Source organism: Camelina sativa, chromosome 3 (genome assembly GCF_030686135.1).
Source record: "Camelina sativa cultivar CO46 ecotype springtype chromosome 3, ASM3068613v1".
Taxonomy (NCBI): domain Eukaryota; kingdom Viridiplantae; phylum Streptophyta; class Magnoliopsida; order Brassicales; family Brassicaceae; genus Camelina; species Camelina sativa.
The window spans coordinates 11,886,105-11,901,764 of record NC_141882.1 but is presented as its reverse complement, the minus strand read 5'-3'; the positions used below and the strand labels follow the sequence as shown (position 1 = coordinate 11,901,764).

General features: G+C 34.0%; 2 protein-coding genes, 2 long non-coding RNA genes and 1 pseudogene across 5 annotated transcripts; 3 read left to right on the top strand and 2 right to left on the bottom strand.

Moving 5' to 3' along the window:
- Positions 1-41: 41 nt before the first annotated feature.
- On the bottom strand, positions 42-1,256 carry LOC104776872 (cytosolic sulfotransferase 7 pseudogene; annotated as a pseudogene). The gene has a single exon (XR_015595489.1). The product of XR_015595489.1 is annotated as a cytosolic sulfotransferase 7 pseudogene (transcript).
- A 184-nt stretch (positions 1,257-1,440) lies between these two features.
- LOC147946817 (uncharacterized) lies at positions 1,441-2,037 on the top strand. The gene is made up of 2 exons (XR_015586908.1): positions 1,441-1,625; positions 1,707-2,037. It is a non-coding gene; the product is annotated as an uncharacterized LOC147946817 (long non-coding RNA).
- Positions 2,038-3,292: 1,255 nt separating this feature from the next.
- LOC104776871 (uncharacterized) lies at positions 3,293-4,740 on the top strand. Its single transcript, XR_015591744.1, has 3 exons — positions 3,293-3,761; positions 3,857-3,931; positions 4,308-4,740. It is a non-coding gene; the product is annotated as an uncharacterized LOC104776871 (long non-coding RNA).
- Positions 4,741-4,769: 29 nt separating this feature from the next.
- Positions 4,770-5,959, bottom strand: LOC104776870 (cytosolic sulfotransferase 7-like). Its single transcript, XM_010501017.2, has one exon. It carries the CDS (start codon positions 5,910-5,912, stop codon positions 4,938-4,940), a length of 975 nt encoding a protein of 324 aa, XP_010499319.1. The 5' UTR covers positions 5,913-5,959; the 3' UTR covers positions 4,770-4,937.
- Positions 5,960-12,759: 6,800 nt separating this feature from the next.
- Positions 12,760-13,928, top strand: LOC104776869 (uncharacterized). The gene has a single exon (XM_010501016.2). The coding sequence runs from the start codon at positions 12,997-12,999 to the stop codon at positions 13,807-13,809; it is 813 nt and encodes a 270-aa protein (XP_010499318.1). The 5' UTR covers positions 12,760-12,996; the 3' UTR covers positions 13,810-13,928.
- The last annotated feature ends 1,732 nt before the right edge of the window (positions 13,929-15,660 follow it).

Genomic DNA, 15,660 nt, shown 5'->3' with positions numbered 1-15,660 from the left:
TTATTATTTTTTATTAACATAGTTTCACTCCCGAGTTATTAAAAAAAAAAAAACATTGAAATTATTTATTCATTTAGTTATTACAAATTGATGCTTTTGTACTTTTGTTTTTGCCTTTTTGGTTTCAAATCATTGTTCTGTTCAAACGAAACGGAATTATAACAAATGATAGATAGACATCATGAATCGTAAATGGTACATAACAACAAAGGTACTTAGAATTTTATGTCGGAACCTCGAAACTTCTCCTCGACGATCATGTCAATTCTCTTCTCCATTTCAGGAGTTAGATAATTCTTCGAGTCACCAACTTGGCCTTTACGGAAAAAGGTCTTGTGATCGAACCCTCTAGCCGTCTTTCCAGTCTTGTTGATCTCCAAGTTCTTCAAGTTACGCAATGAGCAAAGGTCTAAGATCTCTTCCACAGATCCACTCTCTTCTTCTTCCACCGTAAAAGGACAACCCAAGAACTCGGCAAGTTTCTTGAGCTGAACGTTAGGATCTGTTTTCAACTCCTCGTACTTCAAGAAAAGCACGTTCTTGGGATCTTCCAAACTTCCTTTCCAATAGCTCAATACATGTTCCCAAAAAGGTCCGTTATTGATGACTCCTCTGCAAAACGATGCGAACATTGACTCCAACATGCTTCTCTCTTCTTCTATCTTTAGAATTGCGCACTTGAAGTACCAAAAAGACACCAAGACGTCTTTCATGTTCCTCCACACGTACACAATCTTACAAGGAGAGTTCTGGAGAGCCTCTCGCAGTGTTTGGAATGCCATGTGAGTCGAGAATAGTCTCGGGGATGATGAGATACTGGTCATATCTGGTTTTGAGGTTTGGAAGATGAGCTCGAGGTATGGTACTAGCCCATGAGGATTATCAAGTAGAAGAGGATGATCATCAGAAGAAGAGTGTTTGGATCTCTCCAAGAGAGCTACTGTGAGAGCTTTAAGCCACGTAGTGCCAGATTTGGGAAACGAAGCAATGACTATGTCAGTGTCTTGTGGCTCGAACCCTCTTTGGAAGTTGAGGATTCCTTGCAGAATTATGTCGTTGTACCAACATCCTTGGTACTTGAACAGCTTTTTACCATCGAAATCTACGTCTGAGGGAAGTGATGATATCAGATTCATGGTTTCTTCGTCGTCTTCTCTCTGCTGGTTCTTTGGGATCTCTTTCTCATCCATTTTTGTTTTGTTGATTTCAAGTGTGTCGTTTGACTTTTTTGTTAGTTTAAGGCAAAACATAACCATTTGTTGTGTTGCTCGATAACGCGGATAACGTGTAGAAACAGGATACGAAATAAAATAATTTAAGCACGTTATTTTATTCAGATGAGCTGTAACCGTTGAAGTTATTCATAATGCGGGTAACGTGTAGGACATTATTGGATATTGGTATGCCTAAATGACATGCTAAATCTTAAAGGATTCATGAGGAAAATAGAGTAGCCATCGAATTGTTGTTGGTTTGAGAGTTTTTACTGGTTCAAATGTAGTGTGTAAGGATTGTTAAATCCCAAACATGAACTGGATTCCAATCCAACCAAGCAGAAATCTTCTTGACTAAAGGATCTCTGCATTTCTGATTGTAATGAAGCAAAAACAGATTTTGAGATTTGGGTTTACCCTTGAGAACCTTAAAGTCTATTTTATGTCATCTTTCTTTGTAGAGTTTGTTACTGATTTATATCATATGATCAGGTGGTACTTCCGGTGAACCAGCTGAAGGCAGGCAGTGAACCCATCAACAAGCAGAGTGAACACATCTGAGAAATACATACAAGTGGTTTCCATCGACAACCACGAGTTCTGGTTTATGGGGTTTGTGACTTACGAAAGCGCTGTGAAGACCCTTCAAGAAGCGGTGCAGTCACATGGCCCTTGAAGGTCCATATGGAACAGTGTGTTTTAGGGGGTATTGAATTAAGATTTTAGAAGATTTTATGGATTTTAGTATTTAGATTTTGAGAGCTCTAAAAAGATATTTTATGATTTTGTGTATTTAGAAGATTATGTGGAATTTAAAAATAAATTCAATGGTCATTTGGTGAGATAGCGGATGGTAGGTTGGGTGGCTCCCCAAAACGGCTGGGTTAAGTTGAACACGGACGGAGCTTCGCTGGGAAATCCGGGTCTGACAGCCGCAGGAGGGGTGTTACGGAACAGCGTGGGAGAGTGCATAGGAGGTTTTGTGTTTAATATCGGACTGTGTAGGACACCTTTGGCTGAGCTGTGGGGGGTGTGCTATGGGCTATGCATTGCTTGGCAGGTAAAGTGGCTTGTTTGGAGTTGTAGGTAGACTCACAGCTCGTAGTTGGTTTTCTTAAGACAGGGATAAGCGACGTTCATCTGTTGTCCTTTCTGGTACGTTTGTGCCATAACTTTCTATCAAAAGACTGGCTAATCCGCATTTCTCATGTGTATAGGGAGACTAACCGTCTTGTAGACGGGTTAGCGAACTATGCGTTCACCGTGCCTGTTGGTTTTTATCATTTTGATACTGTTCCATCTATTGTTAGTTCGCTTTTGAGCGATTATGCGTTCGGGTCTGTCCGGCCACGTCAAATACTATTGTAACTTTTTTATTTTTTAGCTTAATAAATGGGAGACTAGTTCTTCCCTCTTCTACCAAAAAAAATGGTCATTTGGTGAGATATGTTGGGAGATTTTAAAAGATTACTGGAAATCATTCAATCAGTGACCGCTGCATGAAGACTATGTGTGTCCCTTTGTATTTCTTTAAAGATTTAATATTAAAAAACAAATATTTTTTGGGAAAGTTTGAGAAAGTTTTTTAAAATCATCAGTTCACAATGAATTTTTAAAATACTCCAAAATCTTTTAAAATACTAAGTTTAATATCATCCCTCTTAGAGGGGTATTGAATTTGAATTTTAAAAGATTTTAAAGTGTTCTTCAAATCACTTGTTATTCAATTGAGATTTTTAAAAAATCATATGAAATCCTCTGTTATTCAATTTAAGATTTCTGTAAAATCTTTTTAAATAATTCAGAATATCTTGTTATTCAATCAACAATTTATAAAACCTAGTTTAAATCTCCTGTTATTCAAAATTTCACAATTTTTTTTTTAAAATGCTACTTTGAATGATTTTAGAAGACTTTTTTGGATTTTTTAGTTGAAAAATATGACTAATAAAATCATAGGATATGAAGTAAAATTTTGAAGGATTTCAAAAAAAAAAAAAAAAAATTATGGGATAGAAAGTGCATAAATATAACTCAATCAACATAATTTTCCTAGGACTCAAATCAAAACTGGGAGAGAAGAATGATTGCAGAGAGAACAAAATTGGGAGCTGGTAATGGTTTTACTTTTTTTCACTTGCTTGTTCTTCTTCTTTATCGCTCTCTCTTTCTCTCTCTCCCGATCATTCACACTTGAAAAAATGTTAGAATATTGTTGAGAGAAAGAAGAAACAGAGTAAAAGAACCAACCATTACCAATAACTGTGTCTTTAGTCGACAAGTCATGCCTCTTACAGACACACCTCTTACTTAACAAACACATTAACTGGGTGGCGATGATATGTCAATACGACCAAACTCAATTATAAAACTAACAAAAAAAGTAAAGGGAACAAAAGAGAGATTTGGCTCGCTTGATCTTCAACTGGATGACGATGATGGTGAAGCTTCGCAATCTTGTTATTTTCTTCATGCTCCTCACCATCGCCGCTCATATCCTTCTCTACACCGATCATGCCGCCTCCTTTAACAAAACTCCTCCTTTTTGTCTGTTGTCTCTCTCTCTCTCTCGTTCTCTTTTATATCTCCGATTTGGATTTTGCAATTCTTTATCATCCTCTACTTCTTTTCGTATGTTATAGGAATCTCCGACAGTGTTCAGTGGAGGAGGAAAAAAGTCGTGGTCTATTCCATCGATAAGATTTCACGACAGCAAGGTACTTATGAATTCCCCTTATATTCAATACCAACAAAAAAATAAACTTTGTCTCCTCTAACTACAATGTCTTTTTTCCCTCACACAGTCCGTCCACCATGCTTTTTCTTTCAAATCCAGCTTGGTTTTGTATATTGATAGTTTAGAAACAAGTTATAAAAGGAAGAGTTATATATTGTTGAAAAAACTGTTCTATGATGATGTGTAACGATCGAATAGAATGGACAAGCACAAGCTTTAAGTAAATCCTGAACTCTTCGGTTTGTTTCTTTTTGTTAAGCTATCTCTCTTGACTCTTGGTCACCATTCCTTTGTCAAAGAGTATATAGACAAGTGACTGACCTCTCTTGCTTTTTTGTTTCAACCTATGTTTGCAGGTACAACACCGTTCCACTAGCCATGCAAAACATCTGGTCATGTGCCGGAAACAACCTAGGATTGCCATTGGACGACTTATCATGCTTCGTGTACTCTGGTATGTATATGTGATGAATGCAACAACGAGTCATTCCAAGGCCGGTGTGTTATTTGCGATGGGTTGGGATCTCAGACGCTTATTACTGCAAAGAGTGTACACTTGGCCTCTCTTTTCATATGTGGTTCACTTTGGATAGGAGGGGATTACCAGTTGGACTCTCGTCATCTCACTCATACCCCCCACAAGAATACTTCACTTAGGTGAACTTTGATTTCTTTCTACACTCTCAATGATGTGAATGATGTCTTCGGTCTCATCGTTACTCCTTCATGCCAATTTTTATGTAATGGAATAGTTAAGTGTCGTTGTAGAGATTGAAGCCAATTTTTTTTTTTTTTTTGTATTTTGAAATATTCTAAAATCACCCAAAGTTTAATAATAAATAAATAAAAAAACTCTAAAAATAAAGATAAATTTAGGAGTATATGATAAAACTCTAATAATAAACCCAAAGTTAAATAAAGCACAATGAAACCACACGTAAATAAAGATAAATCATGAAATTCTAAGTACATAACAACGAAGGTACTTAGAATTTTATGTCGGAACCTCGAAACTTCTCCTCGACGATCATGTCAATTCTCTTCTCCATTTCAGGAGTTAGATAATTCTTCGAGTCACCAACTTCGCCTTTACGGAAAAAGGTCTTGTGATCGGACCCTCTAGCCGTCTTTCCGGTCTTGTTGATTTCCAAGTTCTTCAAGTTACGCAATAGGCAAAGGTCTAAGATCTCTTCCACAGATCCACTCTCTTCTTCTTCCACCGTAAAAGGACAACCCAAGAACTCGGCAAGTTTCTTGAGCTGAACGTTAGGATCTGTTTTCAACTCCTCGTACTTCAAGAAAAGCACGTTCTTGGGATCTTCCAAGCTTCCTTTCCAATAGCTCAATACATGTTCCCAAAATGGTCCGTGATTGATGACTCCTCCGCAAAACGATTCGAACAATGACTCCAACATGCTTCCCTCTTCTTTTATCTTTAGAATTGCGCACTTGAAGTACCAAAAAGACACCAACACGTCTTTCACGTTCCTCCACACGTACACAATCTTACAAGGAGAGTTCTTGAGAGCCTCTCGCAGTGTTTGGAATGCCACGTGAGTCGAGAATAGCCTCGGGGATGATGAGATATTAGTCATATCTGGTTTTGAGGTTTCGAAGATGAGCTCGAGGAATGGTACTAGCCCATGAGGATTGTCAAGTAGAAGAGGATGATCATCAGAAGAAGAGTGTTTGGATCTCTCCAAGAGAGCTACTGTGAGAGCTTTAAGCCACGTAGTGCCAGATTTGGGAAACGAAGCAATGACTATGTCAGTGTCTTGTGGCTCGAACCCTCTTTGGAAGTTGAGGATTCCTTGCATAGTTTTGCTGTCGTACCAACATCCTTGGTACTTGCACAGCTTTGTACCCTCGAAATCTACGCATGAGGGAAGTGATGAGATCAGATTCATGGTTTCTTCGTCGTCTTCTCTGTGCAGGTTCTCTGGGATCTCTTTCTCATCCATTTTTTGTTTGTTGACTTTTTTTTTTTTAGTTTAAGGCAAAACATAACCATTTGTTGTGTTGCTCGATAACGCTCTTATAACGTGGATAACGTGTAGGTAGAATCAGCATACGAAATAAAATCAATAATTTAAGCATGTTATTTTATTCAGATGAGCTGTAACCGTTGAAGTTATTCATAATGCGGGTAACGTGTAGGACATTATTGGATATTGCCATATTGGTATGCCTAAAATACATGCTAAATCTTAAAGGATTCATGAGGAAAATAGCTAGAGTAGCCATCGAATAGTTGTTGGTTTGAGAGTTTTTACTGGTTCAAATGTAGTGTATAAGGATTGTTAAATCCCAGACATGAACTGAATTCGAATCCAACCAAGCAGAAAACTTCTTGACAAAAGGATCTCTCAAAAAAGATTTTGAGATTTGGGTTTTTCCTTGAGAATCTTAAAGTCTATATTATGTCATCGTTCTTTGTAGAGTCTGTGACTGATGGTATCATATGATGAGGTGGTACTTCCGGTGAACCAGGTGAAGGCAGTGAACCCATCAACAAGCAGAGTGAACACATCTGAGAAATACATACAAGTGATTTCCATCGACAACCACGGTGCAGTGCAGTCACATGGTCCTTGAAGGTCCAATGGTAAATGCAGATCGTAGTGGTATTGTTCATTTGCATTTACATGAATGACTTCTTATCTTTTATACGAATCACCCTCATTGAATCTTATCCAGTTCCATTTTGATCCATATTAGTTCCACCATGCTCCTCGATATTATATTATTTTATGAAAATAATGCAAGATATACAATTTAATTCGAAATTCTCTGAAAGTTTCTTCTACTTGAGGAACAAGGAGCTTCAGAAACGTTACATCTTCAGATTCCAACTTTGGCTACATTAGGCATCAAATCAAACTTATAGGGTCTGATTGGAAGCACCCAAACGTCTCGTTTGCAAACGATCTACTCCAACAACCACCAATCAACAAGTCTTTTGGAGAATGCGGCTAGATATCAAGGTTGGAAAAAGCGGTTGAAGATGATGGTTTTAACCTATTTTTGGTGGTTACAAACACTAATCCTAACTACTATAAAAAACTAACATTTGGACATTGTAAAGAGGTTGCACAGTTGTTTATTTCTTTATTCACTGTTCAAATCATAATCTTGATTTAATATGTGTTGCTATTCTTTTCAATGTTTTTTTAATGAAAAGGTTATTAAGTCAAAAATAAAGAAATTTAGTAAATCAAGATTATGATTTGAATAGTAACATGCTATTTTTAATGGAGATTATGATTTTGTTAATATCATATAAGGAAGATTTTAAAAATATACATTTGATAATTTTTTTAATATCACATTTTGATCATTTAGTTAATATCATCTAAATATATTAATATTTTATATTATGAATTAGATAATAACATTTCAATTCATTTTTTTTTAACTAAATTAATTACAAATTTTATAATTTATTATAACTTATACTATTCAGCCGCTATAATGTTACCAATCAAGCTAAATACTCAACCGCTTTCTTTTACTCTACCATCTTTTCCATCCGCTAACTTAAACCACTTTCTTTTTAACTACCTTTTTCACAACCGCTATAAAAATTGTAACCGTCTTTTTTAAACGTGATTACCAATCGGAGCCATAATAATTTTTCTTCCCAATACGTAAGAATATTGGACACTTTTTGTAATTAGTAGATAGGGAGGGTAAAATGTATGAAGCAGTTAAAACTATGAGGGCTTTTATGTTATTTATAAACACTATACAGAGACGAGTTAGGTCTTTTATAAAAGCCGCCGCTTCAAAGAAGAGCAAGAGTAGAGCATCAACTACGTTTTCTCTGATTAAATTAGGTTTCTACACCTTCGATCTTCGTTCTTGTTTTGATCTTTGAGTTTATGGTTTTTTTTTTGTTTTTTATTATTTACGCTATAGAAGTTCCCAATGATCGAACAACCTTTTATATTTTAGTTTCAGCCTTGTCTGAATATACAATGTTGAAAAAACATAATGTCTGAGGGAACTGAATCGTTTGATTTTGTTTTTGTTGTTGTTATGTATTAACCCAATGATGATCCGAGAATATCTATATATAAGTTTCAGCCTTGTCTGAGATTATTCAATGTTGATAAGTTCTTCGATTCTGAGGGTACTTTTGATCTTATTATTCATATTCTTTGTCTTGTTTCCTGTGTAAGTTGGGTTGTATCATACAGATCCACAAAAATGACTTTGGCTAAAAGAAAAGAGTTTTCGAATTGATAAAAAAATAAGTATCTTTTATTGTCCTTCTTGTGAAACATGAGTCTTTTAAGTCTTATTTTCGATGGAATGTATCTGTACTATTTTGTTCAAATCATTGTTTGTGTGAGAGTGAGAGCATCTGTATAGTACATGATCAAACCAAGTGTGTAAACGGTCTCGGTGTTTTGTTTTGAGTCTGACTTGAATTATTTTGTAGATCTTCTAGATGCTCTAGAAGCTCTAGAAGCTCCTCATCAGGGACTCTACAAATAAAATTATGTAACAAGACTAGCTAATTTTCTAACCGGACTAGACGAAACCTGTGTTCTGGACAGTCGAAAACTTATCCAGTGGGCCTTCTACAATAGCCCAAATCCAAAATTAGCATTCATTACAAACCAATTCTCGTCAAGGTCACGTTCGTTACAAACATTTCATCCCAGGAGGTCCTATACAGTGTATTGAGAAATTTAGTTAAATGCGATTGTAATTGTGAGTACGTAAACAAATCTAAATGGTGGGGTTGTGCAACCGCCTTAATTGTTTTTTTACTTGCATTAGTTATACCAGGTTAAATCTGCGCTAAGCCACGAGATTACTTTTATATTTTTTCTTTTATAAAATATTTTTATTTTGTATTTTACTATATTTTTTAAATCATAATTTAATATAAGTTGTTTGATATCAAATAAACTAATTAATAAAGTTTTTGAAAAATATTAATGTAAATTATTATCTACTTGACTAGTTTTGTGTTTTTATTATTTTCATTATTATATTTTTTTATTAATTTAATTAAACAGTAGACAAACAATTTATTTTTACTAAACAATCGAAAATACCAAAAAAATACCAAACCGAAAATATAATTCAAAAGAAAAATATATTATAAAATCAGATGGTTATACTATCTGAGAAGTTTTTCACTCTCTTAGATCTTAGAGTGAGAGAGAGCTTTTATCTTCTTTTTCCGATTAACTTTGATGAGTTACTGATTTACAACTTATAAATTAGACGAGCGACAAAAGTTTCATGGCTACGGTGTGCCACACACGCTAACATTTAATTCAAGCAATGTTGTTTTGTAATTAACTGAATGAGCTTCGTTGCTAAAGCCCACAGTCAAAATTCTGGCTCATTTAAAGGTTTTGCTTACGGTCATTCATTTACAGAGTTATGCTGTAATAGTGTAATATATACAAACCCACTCAAAAACAGAAATTTGCTCAGATTCTCATTTCCAAAATAGGATAAGCGATATATTCTCCAAAAAAAATTCGAAATTGTTGAATAATTCACTTGTCCAATCTCATATTCTTTACAATTGTTCATTAAAAAGTAGTAGTAGCTCAGGCCAATTAGCTTTTGGAATTGATGATACTGAATTAGCTTTTAAGTTTGATTGAATTATCATGAAGAACTGTAAAAACTTTCAATTACGAATGTTTGTGGAGAAGTACAAATTGTTTGCGTGTGAATGAGGATGTCCATCTTTATTTAGAATCCAAGTTATTGCTTCTTAGTGAACCTCACGACATAAAAGGGTTTATTCAAGATCGATTGCATGTAAACACGATGCAAGAAACCCCACGAGTACACTCTCCCCTTTCAAAAGCTCTGCATACTCTTCATCCGCTTCCTCCCACTTAACATATTTGTCACAATGGTTATCCATACTAATGACCTGCGCTAACACTTCAGCTCCATTCAAATCAATAAATTACAACACCGAAATGCACATAAGAACAATGTGCAAGAGTCATCAAAAGAAAAGCTTCAATAACCAACAACAAGAGTGGTATTTCTTTGATTTTCATATGCAGCAGACGCAAAACCCTGATTTACCAGTCCTCTTGTCTCGAGTAAGATTAACATCAACAACTTCATGATATCCACAATTTGTACAAACAAAAAGGCATAAGAAACACCCATTTAAAGATACTGAAACTTCAGAAACGCAAACTACACTTACTGTGTGAGAAGACAGCGTGGAGATCACTCTCGTATGGATCATTGGGTAAGCCTTTGCCGTAGCCATAGGCAAATTTTCTGAAGTTAGAGTGCCACAAAGCTTCTTCATACCTAAATATGATTCCTTAATATTTATGCTTTGTATTAGCTTCAACCTACATGCTCGATCAAGTTCTTCAAGGTGGGTTTAGGTTCGAGTTTAGAGTCCCTAAGCCAGTAATGTCTAATCATCGTCCATTCCTCCAACTGGATTCACTATATATTTGCAAAACCATCCATAGCCTTAAACGCTTGAAATCAGGGATCTATATCACGATACAACTCGAGATGAGACATCGCTGGAAGAAGTTGAAAGCTTTTGATTTCTAACTTTTGTCGACATCTCTGTACAACTAACAAAGGAAGAGTGGCTAGGTTTTCTCAATAGAGAGAAAGTGACATAGAATAGAAAATGATTATTACTGGTTAAAAATGTTGATGTGTATTATTTGTTATAATTCTATTGGCTTTTGATTTTAAATGATGTGTTAACACCAGCTTGAATTTTAAAGCTGATGTGTCATGCTCTGGTGAAAAACATACAAGTTTTATTGTTTTATTGTATTGATGCGATATGTCTAAATGATTGAAACCAAAACTAATATGAGCGACATATCTCAATGATTATCAGATATTTTAAACTTCATTTCATCGTATCATTCTTAGGAAGTGACCAGCTTTAGAAATTAGCGAATGGCCATCAAGCATTGAACTTACGCAAAGCCATAATATCACCTTGTCGTCTTATTCCTTTGCTCACCAACAAGCGACGTTGATTGAATTTCCTATTAAAGTTGTTAGCATATAAACTATGACTAGTGCATTGCCTACCAAATTTAAAGATTTTAGTACTTGGACTGTTCTTGTGTTAAATGAACATAGTCAGTCTTGCAAATTGGAATATCTAAATGTTGGATGCGTTATTGAATGATTATGTCATGAAATTTTAGGTTAATGTCGAACAAATATATTTTTCACAAACAAAACATAAAAAGAAATACATTTTCCTGTTCTATATTTTTTGGGCATGGTTGAAAATGCATGATTTTAGTGTTAGGAGATCTCAAATATTACGAGATGGATTTGAACATATTTCCATATTGGCAGAAAAAGTAACAATCGTAAATATTTGTAGATGAACCTTTTTGTTAAAGAAAAGTAAATTAAGACTTTGTATGCTACTAGTTGATTTATTACCTACGTATCATTTATATAAACTTTTTACACTTAGACTTGATGTCTGTCTTATAGATTAAAATTACAAACATTAAGCTCTAAAGCAATCAAATGACAATGCTATCCGTGTGAGGTGCATAGGCTAGCTACTTGACCAAAAACTTTAAGTTTGGTAAAATTAACCAATCTCGGTGTTTCTACATCTCAAATATTACGAGATGGACATGACATAAGTTATATCACCATTATTCATACAAAAGTTGATTATAAGTTTCGAAATAAAAAGAAACATATAAAAAGCATGCAAAACGGAAAAGAAGACGAAAAGGAAAAGAAAGGGAGGCGGGATTAGCAAATTCAAAACAAAATAAATAAAGGAAGAAGAAGCGAGTCAAAGTAAGGCAACATAATTACGTACACTATTTGGTGGGTCAAACTTACATCTTTGATCCAAGACCAAATTGGAGAGGTGGCTACTTCTCTTAGGACTTGCAAATTTTGAAATATGTTTACTATCTATTCTAATCTAATATGTTTCGTGCAAAAAATAATATATCTAAAACTCGTATCGTATCTAACATTAGTATTGATGAACTTTGATTTTCATATTCAAACGTATCTCCAAGATTAGTTGAACATAATAATAATAATAAAAAAATTATATATCACAGTCACAGGATGATCATTGCTCAACTAAGTAGGGATTAGGTCTATCACCGGATAAAAGAAGAGAAGAAAGGTGAAATGATGATCATATATAGGTTTTCAGAAATGTGTGGCTATTAGATATACTTAAGACGAATAACATAATTGTCACAATCCATTAAAGTTGAAATACCTTAAAACCAAAGATTGAAATGTCTAAAAAGAAGACTCGATACATCCTTTTCCATCGGTCTAAGTCTTCTTTCTCTGTAACTTCTTTTTATATTTATGTATCATAATAGTTTAACGTCACGCACGTTAAACATAGTCATATTCAAGTATTTTTTATCCACAATTAATTATTAATCTAATCGCTTCTCGAGCATAGTTAACACCACAACTTGGACCAAAACTAGTCCACATATATCTAACTTTTTAAACTTGGATGTCTAATATCACAAATGAAATGTAATACCCAATAATCAAATATATTGGTATACCGGTCGTTAGTTCAATATATGTATATAAGTGATGTATTACTTAATGCACGTAGATAATAAAAGTTTTATTAATAATCAAATTTACAATATCTATCTATCAAAACCACATAAGTTAACAAATTATCAAAAACAATAAATTAACTAGTAATTATTTATTGTAAGGTAGGTAGTAAATAAGACAAATAATTTACCATATGTTTGCATTGAAAAATGAACGAAGAAAAGAAAAATAAAACATAAAAATATTAAATTGGTTTTAAAATTAAGATATTAGTAAAGGTTTAAAGGGACTTAAATCCTTTTGTATGTAAAAATATTCTCACTGTATATAAACGAAAACTTCGTCTCATTTGTTCACACTAAAACCACAAAACTCTCTCTCTCTCTCTCCTTCTGCAATACTTGCTTCATGACCTTCTTCTTCTAGCAGAGAAGATAGAAACCCTACATCCTTTAAAGCTTAAACCCTGAATCCAGCTTATATTAAATGGGTCATGATAACATCACAAAGCTCGGGAGTCTACTCGTAAAGCTACACAGAGGTCCTTCGAGTTGGCTCTGTCTCCATCCCCGACCAGAGAGAAACACCAACGGCGGACGAATCAAGCTCGTCAGATCCGACGGTTCTTTAGAAGTCTACGATCGTCCCGTAGTGGTCTCAGAGCTCACAAAAGACTTCCCAAAACACGAAATCTGTAGATCGGACTTACTCTACATAGGACAAAAAACCCCTGTTCTGTCCGAAACCGAAACACTCAAGCTCGGTCTCAACTACTTCCTCCTCCCATCAGATTTCTTTAAGAACGATCTCTCTTTCCTCACCATAGCCACACTTAAAACCTCTCAGAACGGTGGCGTTATGGTGAAGAAGACTCAAAAGCAGCCTCAGCCTTTTCTTATACAAAAGGGAGAGAAAGGAGAGCGTTTAAGGATCCGTGTGTCTGAAGATTTCATCTCCGAACTGATGATGGAAGGAAGAAAGAACAGAGCAATCAAAGAAGAAGAGGAAGAAGAAGAAGAAGAAGAAGAAGGAGAAGGTAGAGTTTGTACTACTGTGAAGTTGAAGAAAGATTATGTTCAACTGGTTGGTTTGCGTAAATGGAAGCCTAAGCTTGAGACGATAACAGAGACTAAGGCGATGAAAGCAGCAGCTGTTGAGAAAACGAAGAAGAAACGAAAGAGGTTTAGTGTGATGAAGAAGAAGTCGTCTCATCAGAGTGATTCATGTTCGAAGCGTAAGCTTCAATCCAAATTCAAGTCCAAAAGTGCCAAGAAAACTATTCTTAGGAAAGTAGAATAATCTTTGTTTTCTAATTTGTGTGGTGTTGATACATAGAAATTGTTGGATTTGATCATGTAAAGAAACTGAGAGTGAGATTAACACAAAAATAAAAAATTAACCAAATTATTTTCCGAAAATGTTGAATTATTATTCGCAGGTTGTGTTATGATTACATCAACTTGCAAAACACTAAACACTAATTTTCTTTAATATTGATACTAAAAATAAAATATTCAAAAAACTACTTTGTTTGTGGTTACTAATTATCGTTGAACGTCAAATATGTATTTTTTGCATGAAAATAATGAGTTGTTTTTGTTATGCTAGGGGAAAAATAGAAGTTGCTTTCGTACATAAACGTTGGAATCTTTCGAATAATGTTAAACAAACCATTCAAATAAACTAAGTTTGAATGACCTTTGGATAAACTTTTCTCTGAATTCTGCTTTGTCAGGCAACAAAAGAAGGATTTTTATTTATTTTTCCTTCTATTTTGGCAACTTGATTTTTTTAGGGTTTTAAAGTTTTTTATTGTTTGGAAAAATATATCAACCAAAGAGGAATAAAATAGATTATATAATTTGTCTTTAGCATGCCAATTTCAACGAACAAAGCATAATTAATTATTTTCTTTGGCATGAAAAAAAAAATTCTGAAAATGAAACTGAAATTTGATATTTTGTCAGTTTCTGTCGAATTTGGTGGTTTCTGGCACAAAATAATTCAAGTAATATGTTAGCTAAATATTTTTATTTGCATGTATATAATCATTCATATGTACAGAACAAAATAGTGAAAAAGTCTTTATGTTTTCTTTCTATGAATAAAATTGTAACAATAACTTTTTTTTGGTAGAATAAATTGTAACAATAACTGAAAGAACGAAATGTGTTTTACTTTCATCATTTTAGTTCATTTTTCTGGATAAATATTTGAATAAAAAAAAATGGTAAAAGCTGGTCGTAATTGTGTAAATGTTTGAATGAAAAATATAGGGAAAAGAGAGGGAAGGCACGTGTTTGTAGGTTTTTTTTTTGTGTGTGTCAGTCAGTCTCGTTATTTGATTTTGTGAACGAAAGTGTGAAAAAAGAGACAAAAGAGGAGTCAAAGAAAGTCTCCCAAAGGCCAAAGACATGTCTCTTTTTTCTTCTTACAAAAAATAGTAAACCTAATAGTAGCCTTCAATTTACGACTGTGACTGACGACAACCCCAATAATACACCCAATAATAATAAATTAGGGTTACTGTTAACACCTTAACATAAAAGAACATATCCTCCTCTCTACTCTCTAGATTGGAATATTGGGATATACCAAATTATCTTCTGGAATGTGAGTGGATTGAGACGCATTGACTCCATGATTCTGCCTATCTTCTTGGAGACCCTTTTTTCTTCTTTGGGTTGGGAGTTCTCAAATTTATGATCTCTATTGTTTCTCTATTCAAAATTAATTACGATATTTATATTTTATTTAAAAATTCTTAAAATAAATTTACTGTAAATTTTATTTCACTATTTCCTACTAATCAATATTATATATATATATATTGTAAAGCAATTGATTGTTAATTTCTTCTACGGTTATCATGAGGAAGAATATAAAATTATATTTTTTTTTCTCTATAAAGTTGAGTTATATGATTTGCGACTGAATTACTCCAATTGGTGATTATTCTGCTGAACTAATAAAAAAGATTATATATATATATATATATGTGCTCTAGAAATGTTAATCACCATCGCAAAAAACTGATAATTTTTTTTTGTGAGTATATAATTTTGCTATCTTTGATATTAATACAAATACATCATGCCATTTTTACTTAAAACTTCTTTTTGTTCTTCACAACATAAACATGTGGCCTTA

What these genes read in the sequence shown, in the direction of transcription:
- LOC104776869 (XM_010501016.2), top strand. Translation starts at nt 12,997, where the DNA reads ATGGGTCATGATAACATCACAAAGCTCGGGAGTCTACTCGTAAAGCTA.
- LOC104776870 (XM_010501017.2), bottom strand. Translation starts at nt 5,912, where the DNA reads ATGGATGAGAAAGAGATCCCAGAGAACCTGCACAGAGAAGACGACGAA.